Below are 21,281 nucleotides of genomic sequence, written 5' to 3' on the forward strand. Positions count from 1 at the left end.
ATGACAGAAACCCCCCACCGATCCCTTCTCTAAAATTATCAATGAAGAAAAAACAAGCCAATCTCTTGATAACTTCGCATGAGCTTCTAGACTTCGTGAGAAACTTCATAAGTTATAAATATAAATAAAGTAAAAGCACTTATTAATGTTCAGAAGAATAGCCTGACTGCTTTTTAATAGCGATATCGGTTTTACTCACTATACTATCACTTGAGCAATTTTAGTATCACAAGTTATTTTATTTATATTTATTTAAAAATATTTTCCTGACTTGGGGATACCCAAAATGTGGAGCTACGCTGTTTACATTACAGACAGACGCTCAGCTGACAGAGAGCGGAACGCTGATTGGTCCGCAAGCTTGTCAATCGTCGCTGTTTACATCAAACGTTGCGAGGTGGAATTTCCCAAGTTACAGAACACGAATTGACGAATTCTACTATGGCGAAGACATACCCCGCCCTACTCCGCTTCGGATAGGCTCGAACCGGCAGTGTCGTCATTGAAGGTTCCGTCAGTGAGGAGGAGGCGTGAAAGCATCGTCGTCATATCAAGCCAATCAGATACGTAATGGGGCGGGGTTTGGCCTCGCCATAGTAGTAGTGTCGCTCCTCCAGTAGGCCACTTCCGCAATCGATGTCTGGGCAGATAGACACAAGAGGCCACTGGCAGCTGAAAGGTACCCAGACAAAAGACACCGTTTTTCTATAATGCGCCGTTTAACTCCGCTTTTCGACTGACTTAATACATCTATTAAATAATATTTAGTGCGTAAGGGACATGAACTGGCGGCGTCTTCTTCCATATTGCCATTAGGACTGTATTAGCCAAACAACAGCTATCGTGAATGTTGCTAGCAATTTGCATGACAACAGCGAAAACTAATATTAGCCTTCTTCAGCCAATCAAGGTAGCTATCATTAGCTCGATCGGGATGCATTCGATCCCCGTCTATCGGGCTACTTGTTCGTCAGCAGGATTCACGGAACAGTTATTCTTCTTCCTCTGTCTCTGTCTGTTTTCCCTCCGATATGACCGTTGTAGCTGTCATATTTAGCCACCACTAATCTTAGCACATGCTTGCCATACGTTCGGATCTGTTAGGGCGCTATTATGGTCGGGTTGGAGATGATTTTATTGTCATTTGGTGTAGATTTTCTAAAAGGGCTTCATTTATCGTTTAAACTTGTATCTTTCTGAAACTGTACTGGGGTCGAGAATGTTTCTGGACAGATGACTTACAGGTTGTCGTGTTGCTGCGATATAAGTTGTTCAAGACTTCGGTATCGACTTATTATTATACTTTTCTTTTGTATGTTTACCAATTCTTGCAAATTCCTTTTGTTACCGACAATGTATATTTGAGCGGAGTGAATATGATTTAAAGTTTTATAAATGTTGTTTGGCTGCTTCTGCTACTAAATAGCTCACTTATGGAATGAGTGAGAGGTGAAACGTCTTCAACCAAACTTAAGCAAGTCCAATTGATTATTCGTTTGTGCGCTTTGTGATTTACTCATACCAGGATGCCTGAGAACCTGCGCAGACACACTTATTTTCTGGAAAGACTAGCTAGATTGCAGTTTCTAATGACTTTTGATTTCTTTCGACAGTTTGGGGCACCATGTTTAGGAAGTGAGCCAAAGCAATGGAAGGGAAAGGACCGTACCGCATCTACGATCCAGGTGGGAGTGAGGTCAAGACCAGGGATGAGACGGGAGGAGGAAGCAGCTATCGGCAGCTGCTCGAGGAGAACAGCATACTGCGAGAGCGGATGAAGGGACTTAAGAGCTTAGGTAGGTTCCTAAAGACGGAATGGCTACTTTATTTTTTGTGCCGATAGAGCTCTAATGAAGCCTGCTTTGTGTTGGCACTCATCTTTTGTGTCTCTTGACACCTGTGAATTAAAATCTGTTTCTTTTTTTACTTCCTTTAGCATCCTCTATGTAGCTACAATAAATAAATTACTATCATTAATGCACCCACAAACACATCATATGTCTTCTATAATGATTTTTTTTGGTTCAGTTAACTAATGCTGGAGGCGAGTTCTAATTGTGGTGGAATGTAGTATGACCTGATTAGCTTTTTTTTTTAAAGGTTGTTGAAATAACTGCTTGCTCATTTTGTGACTCACTAAGATCTGCTTTTACAAAACGTCTCACGTAAATCTTTTCAGTGTATTTATTGATTGTAAATGCTGAAAATATTAACCCCCAGCACTGTAGAGAGAGTTAAAGCGTGTCTCCGAAATGCGCAGGCGATTTATTGGAAGAGTCTCAGTCCGAAGCATCGAGGCTTCGGCAACGAGTGGAGGAGCTGGTGAGAGACAACGAGGCCCTCAAGTCTTCCAGCTTTGCGACAAGTCTGTGTTTGGGAGGACACGTTCAGAATGAAACACAAAGTAGGTCTCGTGGGATTTATGGCAATTGTGAGTTGAACTTTGTGGCTATATACATTTGTATTGCTTATTTCTATGGGCAGTGTTGCTAACTGCATGTTGTATTGCAGGTAAGCCTTGTTTACGCCCCACTGCAGAGCGGGAGGAGGAGCAAACAAGCTGTTTAGGGAAGACCCTTCAGCCAGAGAAGCCCAGTGTGAGCAGCCCGTACAGGCGTATTATTGGCTCCTTTACAGTGGCCATGTCGAAGATATTTGCTTTATTTTTAGTTTGATGTAATGGAAGAATTCACACTTCATATAATATAGTGCGACTCACGCTATGGTCTTTGTAGGAGGTCTCACCGGAGTTTGAGGTCGTGAAGAGGGACGGGAAGACGACAGATGCCTTGATTGTATGTACCTCCAACTTAAATGAATATTTACTATAATGAACAGAACAACCTCCAGAAAGAATGTAATTTATTTTTGGTCATTTTGACATTTCGTTTTTATAGCTTATTTCCTCAATATTAGAAATGCATCCTTGGGATGGTGACTCACCAACAAACTCCACACTGGTGGCTCCGGCCTGAGTCAGCCTGGGGAAAGTCCAGGATTGTTACTTACGTGAATTACACAGCTGATTCATTCACACATCAGGATGTGTTAAGAGGACACTGTGCCAAAATATATCAGGCACATATGTCAAAACTAATGCTAATACCATGCTGTCAAAGTTTATCACAATATGGAACATTTTATGGACTAACTTGGGACAATTTCCTTGGTATGTTTCTATGGACTAGTTTCAATGGTACAAACTAGTTAAACTTTCCAGACATGCCAGTTTCTGCTCGTCACTAAACGAGTAGGACAGCACGATTCAATTTCATTCTTGTGCTACTTTAAATATTTGCATAATTGTTAGCTCATACCCTGAGTCAGACCGAGAGGAATAACTGACTCTTCACCCGTGTGTGCTTCTCCAGGCCGGGCCGGTGCCAGGAGCGATCCCCCTCCTGCCCCAGGAGAATAATGAGCTGACGAGTCAGCTGAAGAGGCTGGAGAGCTCCTTCAGTATATTCGCGGAGGAATCCAACCCCAACCAACTGCTGGCTCACCTTGGTCGGATGGCTGTGGAGTTTCACCACCTCTCCTCGAAGGTTCAAAAGAATGAACAGAGGACCTCCCTTCTACAGGTATACGACGCGGCTGTGTGACAAAAGTAGCACAACCACTACTTAATCCATTCACGCACTGTAAAACAGCAAATGAGTAGAAGACTTTGACATGACAGCGTTGCTTTGCATCATATTGTGGAAGTCTCCTCTCGTCGTCTGTTTTCCACTATCAAAATAAAATGTGTCTTTGTGTGTTAGACTTAAAGAGAGACTTAAATGTCTCAAAGCAACAATGACTTGTGTGGGTTGCCCTGTTTATTTTGTTCACAGTTCACCCTGCTCATGAGCGCTCGCTCTCTTCTTTGTCCTCCACGGTTGTCCCTCTCCCGTCCTCCGAACCTGTAATCTGTTTTTTGTGTTGAGAACAATTTTAAAATATTTAGTTGCACCTCCTCCCCTGCTTTTTACTTCTCAAGTGATTCCATGCTCGCATTAGTTAACAGAAATAACTTTAGGCTTAATCAACCTGTAATCTTGTGGTGCATCATGTGTGTGAACTTATCTGAACAAAAACGACATTGATTTGCTAGCTACCTTTAGCTGGTTATATAAACAGCGTTATGCTCACAGTTCGATCACTACAATCATGCTACTCATCAGCACAGCGAAACATTAGAAGTGGACTTGCAGGAAAAGCTTGACCTGTTTTAGCTCTCTGGTGGGGAGTTCCAGATATTTAAACTAGTGGGAGTGGTAGAGGTTGCTAAGTCATGAGAGACATTGAAACTTCGTCAAATAGATTCCACTTATGGGCCGTCGTTCGCATCACGGTTGGGATATTTGATCTCCACAGTCATGCAAATGAGAGCTGAGCTTCTCAACTTCACGACCTCGGCCACTGGGAGGGGCGTCGTCGATCTGGAAGGCTGTCATCCCGGCACAGTGGCGTGGGGAAACATTGCTTTATAATGTAATGATACAGTCGGGGGGGGGGGCAAGTCGATGTAGTTTCAAACAGCTGCTTTTGGATCAAACCAGCAATATAAGAACGTGTCTCAGAAAGAAAGTCATTCTGCGCCATAGAGGTGCGAAGCATTTCCTCGTGAGTCTGCTCTCGCACAGATAATGATTATGTTTGTGTTTATTGCTTTATAGACGCTCTGTGAGCAGCTCAGACAGGAGAACAATGAGCTGCGAAAGAAAATGGAAGACGATCATCACATCAGGAATCGAGACTTGGAGCACCTGAGGTAATGCTGTTCTTTTATACTTTGGGTTTGTGTTTCTTTTCTAGGAGCAGAATTATTATTATTGTGCTGTTTGACACGTAATTAGCACAATCAGAGACAAAGACTTGCATGACCTACGCTGCTTTGCTAAATAATACAAACATACATCAGGCGCATTTTTGTTTCCCATTACGTTTTAATTTTAATCTCGCCCTTCCTGGTTTAATAACATAAATGTTGACTGTTGATCATGCTTTCACTTTCGCTGTGAGAATTATTCCACTGCTTTCTGCTGACGTCGATGCTTCCTAGCGGTATTGTCGGGTCTTCCCAAAGGATGTAAGGAAGCTGGACAAAAACATCAACCGCATATGCTGCCAATTTCGTTTTCTTGCTAATGATAGACAGGAGAATCAGAAACTGAAGGAGTTAGTCACGGGAGGAGGAGGAACAGCAGCGGGATCATCTGCAGTGGCATCTGACACCGAAGCTCCTGAGGCCAAAGAAGGACCCGTGAAAGAAGAACTGGTTGCTGTGAGGCCGAAGATGGAGGCCAATACACCGCAGAAGGTAGTTAAACTGAACTTATGACTACTTGATTGGAGTAAACCTGTATCACTTGCATACTAATTTATTTTGTTTTAAATATTACCCCTTTCTGGAATTACTTTGAACGATTTTGCAAGGAATAAAAAAAAAAAACCTCCCCGTCTGAAAAGTCCTCACGGTGAAGGGTTAGAGTGGAATGCTGAGGATTCCGGAATATTTTTGTGCCCCCAGAGTGGAAAAGCGGCAGAGAAAACCCCAACTAAACCTTGTGATGTCGAGGTGTATGAAAAGAAGATCAAGCTTTTGGAGAAGCAGAGAAAGGATGTGAGCCTTTTTTTTTTATTTATTACTCTTACCGCTCATCCTCTTTTGCCATTGGGGAAAGTCTCTGTGTATTCTGTTTCCTACATGTTTATTGTTTCACTTTCTGGCACTGCTCACAGGTACTGGAGGTGAACAAGCAGTGGGACATTCAGTGGAACTCCATGAAGTCACAGTTTGAACAGAAGGTACAGTAATGACTTCACCCCTGTTACAGAGGGTGTGGGAAGACTCTTCGGCATCTTCATCTGATGCAGAGGACGGTTAATACCGAAGTTCTTCAGGAAACACCCTCATGTCAGTCTCAAAGCTCACTTTTAACACGTATTAATAGATTTGTTCACTTTTATAAAATCACATGAGTTCAAAGGTTTTCATGACTATATTCAGAATATTGCCAGAATTCTTTAGGGTTAATTGCAAAACATCCACGAGGTGTACAAGAACGCATCTATACAGTCATAAATTTCATTTCAAATATTTAGCTGCTATTCTACATAATAAATCAGTCGTATACTTGAAATGGATGGTTTTGAATTTGTTGCCCCTTATTCAAAACCGCCTGTCCGTCCTTCTCATCAAAAACATTGAACTCCAAAATGGGTTTTATATTAGGTTTGAATTCCTTTCCATACTAAAGTAAGTTGGGTCTTAAAGTAGGTCAATCTTGCTGGCCACTATACAGACATTGGGTTTCAGCAATATCTTGCCAACAGGTGTTACTTTAATTAGTTAATTATGAGTTAATTACTTTAACACGGACAGCTTTTAGTGATAAGGACATATTTGGAACAGACAAATGTTTGGGTGCAACAGCTGAGAGTGAAGTGTGTGTGTGTGTGTGTGTGTTTTCAATAAGCCCTGCCAGTGGAAAAGGTGCAATCTTGCAATAGTTTGCTATCTGAGAACATAATTACCACAAGCCCTGTTACACTTCAGTAAGAATTTCCCTCACCTCTCTGGTACTCGCTGACTTCCTGCTGTGGCACAGTCAGAGGGCAGCCAAAGCGCACGTAAGTACGCACTGTCAAGCTCAGACACACACACGCACACGCACACACACACACACCTGCCCCTCTGCACACACATTCGTGATTAATCCTGCAGCCTCACATCGTCGAGGCGACGACACTGTGCAACCTCGGGTTTAAACCGCATTTCTCTAGATGTATTCACGTGCGTCACAAGGTTTGATCTTATTTGAAACCAAAAGAACATTGCGTGTTTGTGTGCTATTGTTGCTCTGTTTGGGACTTGATGACACAAATTTCTTAGCGTTGTAACACATGCAGGTTTTAATCAGAGAACTGATTTTTCGGAACTCATTTTTGTTTTGATGAGAATTGTGTCTTACATGGTGGAAATGGACTCGTATAGATGGTTTACTTTCCCTCAGATCACAGACCTTAGGCAACGACTTGCAGAGTCCCAGAAAACTGTGCTTGAGCTGGAGGCTGAGCGTGAACAGCGGCAGCGGGACTATGACAAGAAGTTGCTGCTGGCCAAGTCCAAGATTGAAAATGTGCAGGTGAGCATACAAGGAGGGAAAATCTTGACACAGAACTGAGTGTTTCAGAAGGCTCAGAACGACGTGACAAAGTCTCGGCTGTGTACATTTTCAGGGTGAGAAGGAGTGCCTCAATTCTGAGACTACTGAGCTAAAGCAGAAAGTTCGCTACCTGCAGGATCAGCTGCTGCCCCTCAGCAAACAGAGGGAGTACCAGGAGAAGGAGATCCAACGCCTCAACAGGGCGAGTGTGGGGCACACGTACAGAGAGGGAAGAGCAGAAGAGACGTGCCTTTCTGTGGAATACTTACACTTTTTTCCTGTTTAGGCTTTAGAGGAAGCCTTAAACCTGCATACGCCTTCATCTTCCCAGCAACCACCAGGCCAGGGTAACTTCGCAGATGCAGCCAACAACCTGAAGAAGCAGGAACTGCTCACTCAAATTGCTGTTCTAAAAGAACAGGTCAGATACGTAACAAAACACGGACAATAAAGTTTGATTTCTATTACGGTGTACATGCCATTTCCTCAACTTCCTCTTCATCAGGTGAAGATCTTTGAAGAAGACTTCAGGAAAGAGAGGAGTGACAGGGAGCGAATGAATGAGGAGAAAGAGGACTTGAGACGGCAAGTCGAGAGGCTTCAGGGCCAGATTACTAATTTGACCAATCAGGTAGGATATGTGTTAACAGGCGATTCTCCTGTGCGACATGGGTGGCTTTAGCTGGAGTAGCAGTTTCTAACTCTGTGTTTGTGACTCAGCTCCACCAGGCGCAGAACGAGTGTCAGAGAGAACGCACGGAGAGATGCAAGCTGGAGAGGCTGCAGATGCAGCATCACAAACAGGTACTGGCTGCGGCGCAGCTCGGGGCTATGCAGTGTTGTCGGCATGTCGGAATGTTGAGTCGAATCTCGCCGTCAGGATGGGTGGGTGACGTGCCGGGTGTTTGGGTCATACGGGATAAATCAGATGCAGAAAGTTGGTCTGAAAGTCTGTGCGATGCATCGCGCTTCAGGTTAGGAGTTTGAAGTGGCAAGCTTTGCAGACTAGCTCCCTCTTGTGACGGAGTTGAGCCCCGACAGGTATTTCCTGTAACAGATTCATACTGGACTAACCAGGACCTCAGGACGGGAGCATCAACAGGTGGGGCAGTCTTTGGTGGGAGGAGCCTGCAGCAGGGTAGAAGGTCAGCCGCTGCGTTGAGAGTAGTAGCTGTGCGCTGATCCCTCATAGGGGCAACAGCAGGAAAGACGGACCTCAGACCCCACATCAGGCTCAGTGAACGGCCCGCTGAGTCCTCCCTACTGTGGTCCCTTTGTGCAGGTGGGACAGCAGGGCCTTGAGGGTTGGCCCATACACTTCGCTCCCCGGATGCCCAACGCAGCAGGCGCCACAGCCGCCGCAGCACCGCCTCCCGTACGAGACTTCCAGCCCGTTACTCCGGTAAGGGTCCGCTAAGGGTCCGCTAAGGGTCCGCTAAGGCCCCTCTGTCTCTGGAGTGACTCTGGTTCACGTAGAAAACAAGTCTCCTCTTTCTCTTACGTCTAGCCGTCTTATTATTTGAGAGCAACAAGCTGATGTAGTTCAGGCCCCGCCGTGCTTGCATTCAGTCTGGATTGTTCTGTTATGTCAATGACTTATAAGGGATTGTGGTTTGCTGCACGAGTATTATTTAAGCGATTTGAACCAGCACGGCGTCGTCTCTTTGACCAGGGTTTTCCTTGGCAGTCATCATTCCCACAGCCCAGAGGGGCCAGAGCCGTAGGAGAGAGTTCAAGACCACCACCAGAGAATGCAGGTATGGTAGAGCCAGATCTGTGTTGTGAAACCATCTTCAGGGATGCTCCGAAGTATGTATGAAATTCTGATGGCTCCTTTGTGCATTTAAAGAACAATGATCATCTCTCTTTGTGACGCCGCTCAGACTGTTTCCTGCTTGAAAGCGTTATTTGTCACTGATTCACTTTCTGCTCCTTCGTTTATCTGTAGATCAGTCCACAGCACCGACAGGAGCAGGGGGAGGATTTGGGAAGAGGGAGAGACAGAACATTGACCCTGGAAAGCACTAAATCATTACGGTACCCACCTGATGGGGTATGTGGGTAGTAGCATGAAATCAGTTTGTTTTTGATTTGAGGTGTGGTTTGATCTATAATTTTCCTACTGAACTGTAGATATCCTCTTGTAATGTTGTTTATACTTGCGTTTTATAAGGCTATTTGTGAAACACTTTGCTCTTCTGAATATATATATATATATACATGAAATATTATTTTGATTTGGGTTTTTTTTCAAATCAGGAACTGAAGTCATTCGTTTAATGGGTTGGAATAATCAACAACACCTTTTCTTTTTCTTTCTCAAAAACAAATATACCTTTTTTAATTTCATGCAACAACGTGGAAGATGGTTTTTGCTACTTGTAGGATTGCAGGAAACCATTCCCCACTAGCAATGAATATTCATTCCAACAGCGAATGATTACACAGATCCACCAAATCAGAATTTGCAATGTGAACGTTGATTGATTTATGAAGATTTCTTCAGTACCATCGTTGTTCTAGAGATGTCCCGTGTGTTACTGTTTAAAAGTGGTTTTTTGAAACACAAAAATTTTGAGGGGAAATGAGTTCCAACAGTATCACACCAAAAACATGATTGTGATTATTGATTATTTATTTCTAACCGGCTTTGATGGTTGCATTGCATACGTGTGAATCATTGTCTTTAGTAATGCTGTTCTTTCTCTGTTAGCTTAATCCCAATATTGTATTGTTGCTATCGACATCGTGCGTTTCAAACACAGTACATAGTCTTTTTTTTCCCCATGACGATGGACCTAATTACATTAAACACAATTCCACTTCCAATTGATTTGATTTGATCACTCACGCTGATTTCCATCTTAATTGCATTATTGTGTTATTATCCAGTTTAGCCCCAACATACAGCATGAAAAGCCTCAGGAGCAGCAATGACAGGACTGACTTCATCCCAATGAATATGTGGTGAGAATCAGTGCAACAGTTAACACCTAGCACTGAGACTTTAGTTCTGCTCAAGCACTAAATGTTCATCAGTGCCTGATGAGAGGAGGACCTCTGCCTTCTACAATCCATGCTGCGCTGACTGCGCTGTGAACTGCTTTAACAAACACAAGAGCACTGACAACAGGATCCACACCCAGAGACGGCGTGTTACTGTTCTAAAAGCAAATCTCTCAAAATCCAACCACTGTTGAAATTAATACCCACAAACCCAGAAAAATAGTGCATCATGCGTAGACAGATGAAGGACTTCCGATGTGCAGACGAACCTGGAAAACAATCCCAAATGAGATTACAAAGGAGTGGAGTTGCACTTTGATAAGGAACGCTGTAATTACTAGCAGTTGTATTTTCTTGGTTTATAGGCCTTTACCTTCTTTTTTGCTGTAGGCAAAAGCACATGTGGGACCTTTTTGTATTTGACTGGCTTAATAAATCTATTCTAAATGTCTTGTGTCTTTCACCGTGTTTGATTCATGGTTGTTTGCATGCAGACATCAGCGGAGACAGGATATGGTCGCTGAACTTTATGCTTCAGCACCTGCAACTTCTCAGTTTTATAAACGTATCCCGCATTTGTGGACTAGAAACATAGTTCAAACCCCTGCAAGAATATCACCATTGCTGGGCCAAAATTCAGCAGACACGAGTGTGGCAAGGAGTACTTATCTTCTGAATTATTTGTACATCTATGTACATAATTTAATGAGCCAGATGTAATTTCACAAAACATTGTGTATATATTAACTCGTGCTTTCATACAATTAGTTTGGCGCGTCTGCATGAATGAATCGGCGTGCACCTGCTCCCAGCTGTGACAACCACCATGCGGTATCAGGGAGAAAGTGGGTGACTTGAAATGATCAAATCGTTCCATGTCTTTTCCACAGATGGTGAAATTAGTGTTTCTTAAAGCTATCCTGGTGATACAAACGTATCCAGGTTCCCCTACTGCTCATTTTTTGATGTTCACGATCACAACGCCCTCAGCGCAACAGTCATTGAAAGGCACATCGAGTTGTTTGCTCGCCATGTTTTATTGGAATGAATCAACATGCAGGCTGTAAAGGCCAACAGGTCCTGAAGTGGGAAGATGACGTGATGCTTTGTGGGTAAACAGGGCAGCCTGAATGCACTGAAGAACCGTCCTGAACCCCCAGACTCAGAAGAGACACCACAGAGTTCCTGTTTTCAAGCCTCCTCTTCATTTAACACGTCATCTTCATGGACCAGAAGCCGTTGGCATTACCTTCTACATTGGCTTATTACTAATAATGAGATCTGCAATACTACAAATTCAGCAGATTAATTAAAAGGCCTATTCTTTATTGGAGTTGAGTTGGAGGTAACGGAGGATGTCAGATCGGACCTGAGAGACATCGATAGACGGGTGCCACCTCATCACCGGCTTCCCATCTGGCCCCACCAGAAACTTTTCAAAGTTCCACTTCACGTCGGTGATCTTCAGTGGAGTCCAGAACAGACTTGAAGGGTCTCCCAGATTTACTCCAACTGGCGGGCACGAGTTCTGGAGAAAGCAGAAATAAGAAAGGAGCCAGATAATAAAGATGTGGGAGAATAAAATCGACTTTAAAGTGCAGCCTGTTTTTGAGGGATTCATTGTCAGTCACACTCTCTGAGTCCTATCTAAACTACACAACAGGGTTCTTGTGTTAACATGCAGCGTAAATGTAGACGGTTGCGTACCTTGAGGAAAGTGAAAAACTTCTGCTCGTTCGCTCCATTCACATCTCCCTTTTCAAACAGCAGGAAGTTTGGAACAAATCCATTGCCTGGTCTAACATGCCTGCGATCCAGAAAGAGGAGAGCTTATCAGTGGATGTGTCTGAACACTTTGTGGCTTGGCAGCTTCTCCTTAATTCCCTACAGGCTGAATAAAACCACAGTGGACTGCAAGAAAGACAAGACCCCTGAATGAACCTGAGGACTCTATGTGCTGCATGAGAGGCCACACACAAGAAATGTTGGATGACTGAATTTAAATTCTTGTCTTCCAGAATATTGTATTTATGTTTGTGAGTCTTGTGACTCAAGCTTACAAGATTGTCAAGTTTTCGCATTTTCTGCAGGCTTAAAGGAATAATTTGAAAAATCTTGAGACTCAAGTATGAAGTTCATTCAGAAAAGAAAAGCATTTTCACCCAGACTGCATTGATACATGGCTTAGATGTTGCTCCTGTTTGTCTGCATTGTTTTTGTTCAGTGAGCTTAATAATAATAGTAATAATAATAGGATCATTTCTCACTTTAAACCTGACAGAATTTCACGATTTTCTCCTGGTTCCTGTTTCCCAAACTGGTTGGAGGGGAAGCCGAGAACGGCGAGTCCCTGATGTTTCAGCTCCTCCTGTAGTGCATTCAAGTCTGACAACAGAAAAAGAAAAGTTGACCCTTAAATGTCTTTAAACTGAGAAGCTTATTTTGGACCCTGCACTACACAATAGTGACACCCAGACGATCCTTTCTTACCCACATACTGACCGGTGAGCCCTCAGTACGTGGCCGTATTGACGATGAGGACACATTGACCTCTGTAGTCGCTGAAGTTCACAGTGCGGCTCCCGGTCAGAGTCTTTGCACCGTATTTGTAAATGGTGTCATTCGTGGATGGCTGACACACCTGAGGTTAAAGACACGGGTTCAAGCAGGTGACAGACTGTCCGTTACTGCGGCTGTGGAAAACGTGTTAAGTACTGTATATCCAATAATTAAAAATGTTAAACCGATATGAGATGCGTAGAAGAGGACAGGGATGTAGCCACACGTATTATTTTAATGGCGCCGCAGCGGCGGTCCAGTCTGGTTAAATATTTAAGCATAACAACTCCCGTCTCCGCAGATCTATCTCCGCCCAGGCCAGCCGTTCATCCTCATCACCTGTCCTGCCTCCCATCCCTTCGTCAGCTCAGCTCTGACACCACACCCCTGCCAGATTGTCTGTCTGTGACTTGTTCCATCGTTCCAGCCCCCTTATTCGGACTTTGGACCTACCTTCCCCGGTAAGTTTGTTGGATTTCGCCTGCTCTCCTGCTCCCGTTTGGATTTGTCTGCCTGACCGAACTGATTTTCCTGGTTTTGTGAACTCTGCCTGTTTTCTGGAACTCTGCCCCTATCCTGATTTGTCTGAATATTAAAGCTCCGTTCTCCTGTCGTGCATTTTTCAGTGCACTGACAAGGAATAAAAGCGAGCGTTCAACACCCGCAGCGTCACACGGCAGCTGCGACCGCACATTGAGCGACAGGCGTGGCTTAGTCCCGATCTGATAGTAATCACTTCTCTGGTACGCATCCTCACAGGTCAGCCGACCTGAGTGAGTCTATCAAATCAATTTCGACAAAAACTGGCGACGCGCCCAGGGTGTACCCCGCCTCTTGCCCGTAGTCAGCTGAGATAGGCTCCAAAATCAACTGCGACCGGCAAGGCGGCTAAAGCGGCTGTAGTCTCGTCTACAAGAAAACGGATGGATGAATGGATGGATGGATGGACCGACCCATCCTGCCTAAGAAAACAGAAACCACAGATGAAGGCCGATCAACTGAACTGAGATTATCTTTGTCCTGTGCAAACCTTGCAACTTTAACGACATTTAATGGCAGCAGGTGGAAAAAACTAACACGTAGGACATACAATATCCCTAACAATGATATAGAATAATAGATTCAATAGGGCAGATGGACAGACATGTGTAACCGTGTATTCACCTTTGATCTGAATACGGGGTTACACAAATATGTATCACGTTGAACAAGGAAATTTAACTTGTTAAAACAACGGCCATAAAACCATCCAATGAAAATGTTTTGTTTTCAGAGCAAACAGCAGCTTATTTACCAAACGGGCTCCAACCTCTTGATCAAACATCGCCTCGGGGAGCGCTAGAGGGAACTGCGTTATAATGTTCGTAGAGACACGTCGCCTGAACCTCTGCGTAATGTGCGTAATGGGAGAACACAGAGATCTTATTGATCTCTCCTCAACGAACGCGTTTGCGTGAATGTCGGCGGGTACCTGCGTGAATCCGGGGGAGCATGCGGCGCTGGGTTGCAGCAGACTGAGAAGCAGGAACGGTAAAAGATGGAGCATGTTGTTATCCTTCTCCGCCATGGTGAAGGCAAACTATGGGATGGATGTCTGAGCGCCTCCTAGTCAACTCTGGTGCGGGTCGCGGCGGGGACGCTCACCTGGTGAGGTGACGCCCACTGCTGACGTCAGAGCGCACACAATGGCAGATCGATGAATACTACTACTTGTACCAGAAATACTTGAACCAACATTATTAAAAGGGGAATGTTTATATATACACGTGTTACATATAAATGAATACTACTTAGATATTGTAAACGTGGATCTGCTGCCTCAGAGACAGGATCTGGTCTGAGGGTTTACAGTAATGTGTCCTTTTATAAAACATCATTTTGATCGAACACAAAATGTAACTTCAACATTTCAAGACACGACCAGACTCCCTTTGGAAACTAGAAAACTGTGATAATTTACTTTAGTGCATAAGCATCAACACACACACACACATGCACCTACACACACACACACACAAATCTTTCTGGAGGACTTGCATGAGAGCACAAAATTCCTTCATAGATTGATGGATTTCTGCACGCGTGAGAGCGAGACAGAGAATGTGAGATTGAGACAGAATTTAGTTTGTGTGAAAACTGAAGTTTTCTTCCCTCAAATTATGAGGCTTAAAATACTCTGTTATCTTGCATAAAGTCGCAGATTTACTATCTTAACAGTGAATGAACATTTAACACTATAGTTATAATGTATAATGCAAAATGGTTACAGAATAGAATAAGCATGGATCTGAGGAAACATCTAAATTATTGGACTAGGTTGGTGATGTGATTGATTATGTCTTAACAATGTACATAGATTAATTATATGATTGAATAAATATCTTAACACCCTCAAAGTAGCAAGCATCAACAGTAGATTGGCAAAAGGTGTTCTCGCCCCCCCACATACAAAAGTATTATCTTATATGAAGATTAAGAATCCAATTTATACTAAATTTGAGCAACAGATTTATTTAAACTGTGTTTATAGGTATTAGAAAAAATAATAAATAGATAAATGTAAATGTTTAAGCATTAATTAATTTATTATTTTTCTTAAATTGCATAATTCAAAGTTTTGCACCCCTTAAAAAGTTATCTCGCACCCGCAGTTGGGAACCCTTGATTTAATATATACTCTTAGATAAATTTGATACCTTGTCTCAAAACAATGCACTTAAATACACAAATAGTATGAAAATACTTACATGATGGGAATCTATTCAGGTATTATTTGTTAATATTCATTACATTTGCAATTACTTGTAAACATACAGATCGTGTAATTGGAGGGATAAAACCTACAGTAAACTGCAGAATTCCAGTTTGAAAACCAAGATAAGTGAAATATATTATTAAATGTTGCTGCCATGTTTTTGAGACTTGCTGTGGCTTGGTAATAAAAGAACACTCGGATGCACCATCGTGTGTTTTTGCGTCTGAGGGGATGCATTGCAACACATTGATCCGTGAGATCTACCCCTCCCATACGCTGATTGTACAGCTTCACGGAAAATGGCCTCTGGATGTTGAGCTTCTTTTTTTGTTCGTTTGTTTTTTGCAGGAAGAGACCATGTGACTCATAGAAGTATCCAGCCAGCATGTGACAGCGATGTTTTCAGTACTGGTGAAAATAGAACAAGATCCTCTTCCGACTTCTTTGAGTTTCTTTTCACTTTTCAGCTTCAGTTGTGCTGCCCTGGAGTCTGTTGCTTCCACACGTCAGTGCCAAATATGCCTTTTGTTGATTAAAGAATGGAAAATGCATTAAAAGCCATTGTTCTGCATATTCTCATATATTTTAAGCACGGAATGTCCTGTTCCTCACACACTGGTCTGGGTTATAAAATGGAAGTATCAAATGTCAGAGTGATCAGACCAGATAGCAGAAGCCATCCAATAGAATAGATAGTCAAAACCCACCAGGGTTATTCTGCACAGTCTGTATGAGTAGGAAAGATTTAGATCAAAAGAGCCTCAGAGAAAAACTACGTGCTTAGCATATTTTGGACCCTTGGTTCTTGCTGATTGGACTTCTTCATGTTAAGGTGTGATACTATTTAATTAACCCTCTGCAGAGTTTATGATTAATTTCATTCCGTCTGTTCAGTAAACCTTGTGATTTGCTGAACTATGACATGTTACATAACAAAACAGTGTATGAGTAAAGGAGCTCTCTGCTCTGTTCAACCCTGACAAATGTCAAGCTCGCAGGAGCAGACTGGTGCTATTTGATATCCTGCCTGTCTTATTTACACAAGGAAATGTCATTTCATCATATTCATCATTTGTGCGGCTCTGTAAACATTACAGAAAACTAGAGGGAGAATGTTTTAGCTCATATGAGCAGTTATAATTAAAGAGACAAGGCAAAGAACTAATGGGTGGAAATGAACTGGTGCTATTTCCATATTTGTTTAGCAGTAAACACAGACCAAACAATATGAAACACTTAATAAATCTGACCTGGGGTTTGGCTCAGTCCTATTCAATGTCATTCATATTTCAAATCTATAATCTATTTAATGATCCTTTGTTCCTTATTGAAGTCTCTTATTCTCTTCGCCTAATGTTCTGAGTGTTTTTTCTAGTCTTCCTATTCACGGTTTTATCTCCTCTGTCTTTGTTTGAGGGACTCCAGTGGTCGTCAAGGATACAGCAGTAAGACACCATTTGCATTTTTTCTAAATACAGTCTGACATACAATGAGCAACTGAATGCAATACCAGACCAATAAGTCAAGTTCACGCTGTAAAATATCTATACATTAGAAAAGGTAATCAGTCATTTGTTTAAAATAAATAAATATATATATACATATATCTTAATGATAAGGGAATGAATGTTGTTATGACCCATAGTGCAACAAAGTCTGGTAAAGAAAAGTCTGACCATCAACATGTAGCTCGCCATGTTTTATTGGAATGAATGACCATGCAGGCTGTAAATGCCAACAGGTCCTGAAGTGGGAAGATGACGTGGTGCTTTTTGGGTAAACAGGGCAGCCTGAATGCACTGAAGAACCGTCCTGAACCCCCAGACTCAGAAGAGACACCACAGAGTTCCTGTTTTCAAGCCTCCTCTTCATTTAACACGTCATCTTCATGGACCAGAAGCCGTTGGCATTACTTTCTACCTTGGTGCATTATTAGCTACTTCATCAGAGCTATGCTGCTTAAGATGAGTCACAGCTTTTATTCTTTTGTTGGCCCAGGTATTTCAGAATGCCACCTCGGGCCACATAGACTGGCACATACGGGTGCCACCTCATCACCAGCTTCCCATCCGGCCCCACCAGAAACTTTTCAAAGTTCCACTTGATATCTGTTATTTTCATTGGCTCCCAGAACAGTCTGCCTGATGTTTTTCCAAAGGATTCTCCAACTGGAGGACATGAGTTCTGCAGGACAGAATAACCATCTGTGCACAAGGCAACAACCTCCAAATATAAGATGCGTGAGAATAAAATCAACTTTAATGTGCAGCAGGACTTTTAAAATTGCTATCAGTCAGTTGCCGTCTCGGGCTTTGTGGACTATTTGTATTAACTCTTGCTATTTAAACTACACAACAGGGTTCTTGTGTTAACATGCAGTGTAAATGTAGACGGTTGCGTACCTTGAGGAAAGTGAAAAACTTCTGCTCGTGCGCTCCGTTCACATCTCCCTTTTCAAACATCAGGAAGTTTGGAACAAATCCATTGCCTGGTCTAATATGCCTGCGATCCAGAAAGAGGAGAGCTTATCAGTGGATGTGTCTGAACACGTTGTGGCTTGGCAGCTCCTCCTTAATTCCCTACAGGCTTGCATGAGAAGCTTGCACCTCAAGTTTAAGAGTTTTTCTTTCTTTTTATGCAGGTTTTCAGATCTTTTACAAGCTTTAAAACTAAACTCTGAAAGTGCTTTTATACTGCATTGACACAAGCTGTGGTTTTTATGTGTTCAGTGAGTTGAATTTTCAGACACCCAACAATAATAATAACAAATAATCCTAACAATATTAATAACAACAATAATAGGATCATTTCTCACTTCAAACCAGGCAGAATTTCATGTTTTTGTCCTGGTTCCTGTTTCCCAAACTGGTTGCATGGGAAGCCGAGAACGGTGAGACCCTGAGATTGCAGATCCTTCTGTAGTGCATTCAAGTCTGATTAAAGAAAACAAAAAGTGGAAAGCTGATAGATGGACGAGCATGCCCCCCCCATTACAAAATAATGATATCTGGAGCCGTTTCTTACCCAAATACTGAACGGTGAGCCCTCAGTACGTGGCCGTATTGACGATGAGGACATATTGACCTTTGTAGTCACTGAAGTTCACAGTGCGGCTCCCGTTCAGAGTCTTTGCACTGTATTTATAAATGGTGTCATCCGTGGATGGCTGACACTCCTGAGGTTAAAGACACGGGTTCAAGCAGGTTTATTTCTCCTTTACACATTTACAAATAAACAAGGAAATTCTTCATTGATTCCATTGTATCTGATACACACGCAGCTCCAATTCAGTTTCCCCCAGTTATAGGGAGCCTGTCTGTAATTTAATGTTTTAAATCATGGTCTACTACATCAGTTAAGTTGAATACAGTCACTATCATCAGATTGATTTATCTCTAGTCTCCTGAATTTACTGAATGAATGTCAAAATGTCAAAACTTACTGTGAAGGAAGCTCCAAGGCCGCAGTCGGTGGGTTGCAGCAGACTGAAAAGCAGTAAAGGTAAGAAGGGCCACGTCGTCCCATCGTTTCCCCCCATGGCGACGGCTCACCAAGGCTGTCTGGCTGGCTGCTGCGTGTCTAAGGTGAATTTAAACTGGTCTGACTGGGGGCGGAGGGATGACCAGCTGCCTGAGATAACTCCCCCTGCTGACGTAACAGCGTAGGCAATGCTCAACCAATCAATTAATGAGTGCAAAGTGCAATATCAAAGAAAGAGCAGATACATGATTTCTGTCTTGCTTGCCTTGGTTATGCTTCAATATGTGATTAAAATGGTAAAATAGTTTGATCTGTAGTGACAAAAGAGGATATTTTTGACTAATAATAATAATAATGATGACCAAACAAATGTAAAATGTTTCAAATATTTGAAAGGAAGACAAATATATCGAATTATTATTTTTATTATTTCAGTAGGGTGATACTATATTCATGTCAATATTTCACTAATCTTTTTAGATAACACCTTAACATCCAAAATTGATGGAAATAATAACACCAAATGAAACAGTTGACATTAATATTACTAATGCAAGTACAGAACAACTTATTACTACAGAGATTACTTTTGGAGAAGTGGGAACTTTGCCACTGTCCTTAAAATCGCTACTTTTAATTTGGCCAGCAAATATGTTTTCACGAGGTCAAGTATGAACTTGAATTCACACAAACATGCATACAGGGTGTCCCTAAGCTATTTTCAGGTGTTAACAACCTGTTTCTGACCCAGTGATTTGGTTCTGCAAATTAGTACTCTGCTTTATATATCTACTCCCACAGATGCACTTTGTCCTTGCCAGGGAATTTGTTGTTGTCTAGTTTATCAAGTAACTTTTAAACTAAAAACAGCTTTGCCACATTTTAAGGAACGCAATCCACATTGACACACAATTAATGCCAATGTTAAAGGTAACACTCTGGAGTGGCATAGAAGTATGTCAGAGTAGTTCAGGACATGTATGACGGTTGTACTAAAGCAGGGGAGATTAGTGAGGACTGTATTTATATAGCGCTTCTGCACATTTTGTAGTGCCTAAAGCGTTTTTACAATTTTGGCCTCACATTCACCCATTCACCCATTCACACGCTCACTCACACTCCAGTAGGAGACTGCTGCCATGCAAGGCGCTGCCAGACCCACTGGGAGCAAACCGGGGTTCAGTGTCTTGCCCAAGGACACTTCGACAGTGTCAGACAGTCAGATTCGAACCACTGACTTAACGATCACTGGTCGAACCACTCTACCAACTGAGCCACAGTGTAGAGGTGGGAGTGCACCAGGGACCATCTCTGAGCCCTTTTTGTTGTTTGCCATGGTGATCAGATGAGGTGAGAGAGGAAGCTCCTTGGAATATGACGCTTGCACTTTGCAGATGGCATTGTGATCTGCAGTGAGAGTAGGGAGATGAGAATTTAGAGACGGGTAGGTCTGCTCTAGAAAAGAGAGGACTGAAGGTGAGTAAAACAGAGTATGTGTGTAAATGAGAAGGTACCAGGGGGAACAGTGAAGTTACAAGGAATAGACGTAAAGAAGGTCGAGGACTAGAGATGAAGATGCTGAGGTTCTCCTTGGGAGTGACCAGGTTGGGTCAGTAAGAGGGACAGTGAAGGTTAGACATTTTGGAGATCAAGTAAGAGAGACTAGACCTGAGAGAGCTGCACACCAGGGGTGATACTAGTTTCTGAAAGAAGTGTCTCGGCACACAATGACACACATACATAACAAAACTTAAATTTGCTTTCCAGAGTTATTGTTACAAAACTGAAGAAAAACCACCAAACAAACTCTGAATACTCTTCGACATCTGAAAAGCTGAAACTCAAATCTAACAAAGCCTCATTTCAATGTCAAAACTACGAAGACTTCAGACCTTAGACTAGAGGCTAAATTATTACACAAGTAGAGAGGATAGAAAATCTAATGTCATGAAAATTCAAACATTTGTTTGGCAGATAACTGTCAACTGTCAAGTTGGTGCAAAGCATGACTATTAAAAAAATAAAAAAATAAAAAAAGCAGGAAAAAATGAATAAAATCCAAATAGGAATATTGTGGAAAAAACTCAAAGCGATAACGTTACATGCAGCTGCTAGCTCGGGAAAAGTGAAAAGAATGAATGAGAAAAAAGATGTAGGGCTAGAATTCTTTCATTCGTTCATTTCCTTGCACTTATCCCAGTCTGGGTTGAGGGTGCAAGAGGAGAGAAGCCTAAACTATCTACCCAATAGGGTCTCCTCCCAGAGGGACATGCATGGGATACTGTTACTCTCCTGGGAGGCATTTGAGCAGCATCCGAGCAGACTTGGCA

At 42.5% G+C, this 21,281-nt stretch overlaps 3 protein-coding genes across 3 annotated transcripts; 1 reads left to right on the forward strand and 2 right to left on the reverse strand.

Moving 5' to 3' along the window:
• Positions 1-638: 638 nt before the first annotated feature.
• On the forward strand, positions 639-10,608 carry tnip1 (TNFAIP3 interacting protein 1). Its single transcript, XM_068740843.1, has 18 exons — positions 639-679; positions 1,614-1,796; positions 2,261-2,431; positions 2,512-2,597; positions 2,736-2,795; positions 3,372-3,581; positions 4,659-4,753; positions 5,137-5,302; positions 5,513-5,605; positions 5,725-5,790; positions 6,999-7,130; positions 7,225-7,353; positions 7,438-7,572; positions 7,657-7,782; positions 7,872-7,955; positions 8,434-8,553; positions 8,824-8,908; positions 9,100-10,608. The coding sequence occupies exons 2-18, from the start codon at positions 1,649-1,651 to the stop codon at positions 9,177-9,179; spliced, it is 1,986 nt and encodes a 661-aa protein (XP_068596944.1). The 5' UTR covers positions 639-679; positions 1,614-1,648; the 3' UTR covers positions 9,180-10,608.
• Positions 10,609-11,184: 576 nt separating this feature from the next.
• Positions 11,185-14,323, reverse strand: gpx3 (glutathione peroxidase 3). Its single transcript, XM_068740844.1, has 5 exons — positions 14,188-14,323; positions 12,648-12,798; positions 12,425-12,542; positions 11,865-11,964; positions 11,185-11,685 (listed from the first exon to the last, which is right to left on the reverse strand). The coding sequence occupies exons 1-5, from the start codon at positions 14,281-14,283 to the stop codon at positions 11,476-11,478; spliced, it is 675 nt and encodes a 224-aa protein (XP_068596945.1). The 5' UTR covers positions 14,284-14,323; the 3' UTR covers positions 11,185-11,475.
• A 3,107-nt stretch (positions 14,324-17,430) lies between these two features.
• LOC137895312 (glutathione peroxidase 3-like) lies at positions 17,431-19,014 on the reverse strand. Its single transcript, XM_068740792.1, has 5 exons — positions 18,914-19,014; positions 18,496-18,646; positions 18,287-18,404; positions 17,874-17,973; positions 17,431-17,655 (listed from the first exon to the last, which is right to left on the reverse strand). Exons 1-5 carry the CDS (start codon positions 19,007-19,009, stop codon positions 17,431-17,433), a joined length of 690 nt encoding a protein of 229 aa, XP_068596893.1. The 5' UTR covers positions 19,010-19,014.
• Positions 19,015-21,281: the final 2,267 nt, after the last annotated feature.

This window comes from Brachionichthys hirsutus, chromosome 6 (genome assembly GCF_040956055.1).
Source record: "Brachionichthys hirsutus isolate HB-005 chromosome 6, CSIRO-AGI_Bhir_v1, whole genome shotgun sequence".
Lineage (NCBI taxonomy): Eukaryota > Metazoa > Chordata > Actinopteri > Lophiiformes > Brachionichthyidae > Brachionichthys > Brachionichthys hirsutus.

Coding starts and splice junctions, on each gene's coding strand:
- tnip1 (XM_068740843.1), top strand. CDS start 1,649: ATGGAAGGGAAAGGACCGTACCGCATCTACGATCCAGGTGGGAGTGAG. Junction 4,754..5,136: donor CGAGACTTGGAGCACCTGAG/GTAATGCTGTTC, acceptor TGCTAATGATAG/ACAGGAGAATCAGAAACTGA. Junction 5,303..5,512: donor AGGCCAATACACCGCAGAAG/GTAGTTAAACTG, acceptor TTGTGCCCCCAG/AGTGGAAAAGCGGCAGAGAA.